Source organism: Morone saxatilis, unplaced genomic scaffold (assembly GCF_004916995.1).
Source record: "Morone saxatilis isolate NCDOM2014 unplaced genomic scaffold, NCSU_SB_2.0 Contig9, whole genome shotgun sequence".
In the NCBI taxonomy this organism is placed as follows: Eukaryota; Metazoa; Chordata; class Actinopteri; family Moronidae; genus Morone; species Morone saxatilis.
The window spans coordinates 3,850,797-3,852,721 of record NW_023340268.1 but is presented as its reverse complement, the minus strand read 5'-3'; the positions used below and the strand labels follow the sequence as shown (position 1 = coordinate 3,852,721).

Genomic DNA, 1,925 nt, shown 5'->3' with positions numbered 1-1,925 from the left:
GTGTGTGTGTGTTTTCAGGTTAGAACTGCTGCTTCAGAGGGCCAATAAGATCCAGAACATGGCTCTGGACTGTGAGGAGAAACTCACCCTTGCTAAGAACACACTCCAGGCTGTGAGTACTGAACATCTCATATCTTACTTCCTTTTAATTTCCTTACACACACACACACACATACATGCAGGGTCCTGGGTTTTATGTTGGGTAAATGTTGGATAATTTGGCGTGGTAATTTACAATGTGTTAATGTGTGCAAGCTGTAAAAGCAAGTGCCCTTCTGGGACAATAAATATTCCCTCACCACTTTCCCCTGCTTTCTGCAAACACTGTCTCTTGTCTTAGTCTAGACACAAACTTAAAAAACTGTTAATGGTCCAATTCTTTCCTCTGTCATCTTTATCTTTTTGGGCTCTCTTGCCAATCATCTGACCTACTGCATGAAAAAGAATTCGTTCAAGTCAAAATCATTGATGTTCAACAGGTTTCTCAACAAGTTTAACTTTATCCACATACTGTCATGTATTGTAACCCTCATTTGCTTTATTATTATTTTTACTGGAGTAATTCTGCTGGTGTTTGCTGCTGCTTTTCTCATAAAACCGGCTTTGGTTTCATTGTATTGTTTACTGAATCTGTGGCTGGGGAACACTAAACTGCTAAACAACATAGCTCATAAAAAAGAACCACAACACATAAGCCAAGTAAGCTAATAAACATAAAAGCAAAACCTCATCAAAACCGTGCCTCCTCTGGTGTCCAGGACATGTCTCGAGTGGAGAGCGGCGAGGCGGTGCAGTGTGAGAGAGAACTGGCCTGCTACCTGCAGGACTGCGAGTCTCTCATTAGACAGCTCAACCAGGAGCTTAAAGTCCTCCGAGAAGAGAAATACTACCAGGTGGAGCAGCTGGCGTTCAGGTGAGCGTGGAGCGAAAGTTTGAGGGTGTTGACTTTGATTCTGTGGAGATGAGGCTGGCTTGGTTTACCCAAATGAGGAATGAGTGAAAGGTCCAACTCAATCAAAGCGGCCCTTGTGTGATTAATTAGTATGATATAGACAATTACCAGGAATACAAACAGCTCATTATACTTCATTATAGGTCAACAAGTTGCATCGTGTTTTGCCATTAAATCCCATAATTATCTGCTACAGTTAATGTGTTCTGTCTTCTACTGTTTATGAAGTGTATAAAAATGCTCTGATGTATATCGGTGGTGTCAAAAAGTGATGAAAGAGAAACTCCATTTTGTGGCTCATCAGCATGCGACTCCATGAGTGTAAGACTGCTGTTATGAAACAATGAAATAGCCATTTTGAAAAACTGCCATTTCCTTTTAACGTTTTGTGAACAAACCTCACAGAAAACCAGCATTGTTCTCTTCTCTTCTCACATAATTTAACCATTGAAGGCAGTTGTTTATAATGCATTCCTGTCTTAATATTAGGAGACTTTGAGAGAGGGTCAAATCTTTAAATGACTGTACCTATTTGGGGAAATCAACTCAAGTAACTGTCTCCCCTCCAGTAATCAAATATTTTGGTCTCCCATCACCAGAGTGTCTTGCCTTCAAGAGGAGCTGGTCTCCCTCAGACTGCAGTGCTCCAGCATCTACAGGAAAGGCCACTTCACCCAGGCCCTGGGCAGCACTGTGGCAGAGCACACCAGCCAGAGAGCCACAGACAGTGGCCTGTCACTGGGGCAGACACTGCTGGGAGCTGTGGGCGCAATGGGAGCTGTCGGTGCCGCACTCCTGCGGCGACCCATGGCCCGCTCCCAGCTAGTGGCCATGTCCTCATCAGAGGACGAAGGGAGCCTGAGGTTCATCTACGAGCTGCTCGGATGGGTGGAGGAGACGCAGGTCAGTCTTTATAACACTGAAACTTAGAGGCACAACTAACAATTATTTTCATTATCAATTAATCTGATGA

General features: G+C 43.6%; 1 protein-coding gene across 1 annotated transcript in view; it reads left to right on the top strand.

Annotated features, from left to right (window-relative positions):
- macf1a (microtubule actin crosslinking factor 1a) overlaps positions 1–1,925 on the top strand; it is a gene marked incomplete in the record, with an annotated part of 123,316 nt that overhangs the window by 27,046 nt on the left and 94,345 nt on the right. The window contains 3 exon segments of the mRNA XM_035681896.1: positions 19–112; positions 759–913; positions 1,552–1,855. Coding sequence (XP_035537789.1) covers positions 19–112; positions 759–913; positions 1,552–1,855 — 553 coding nt within the window.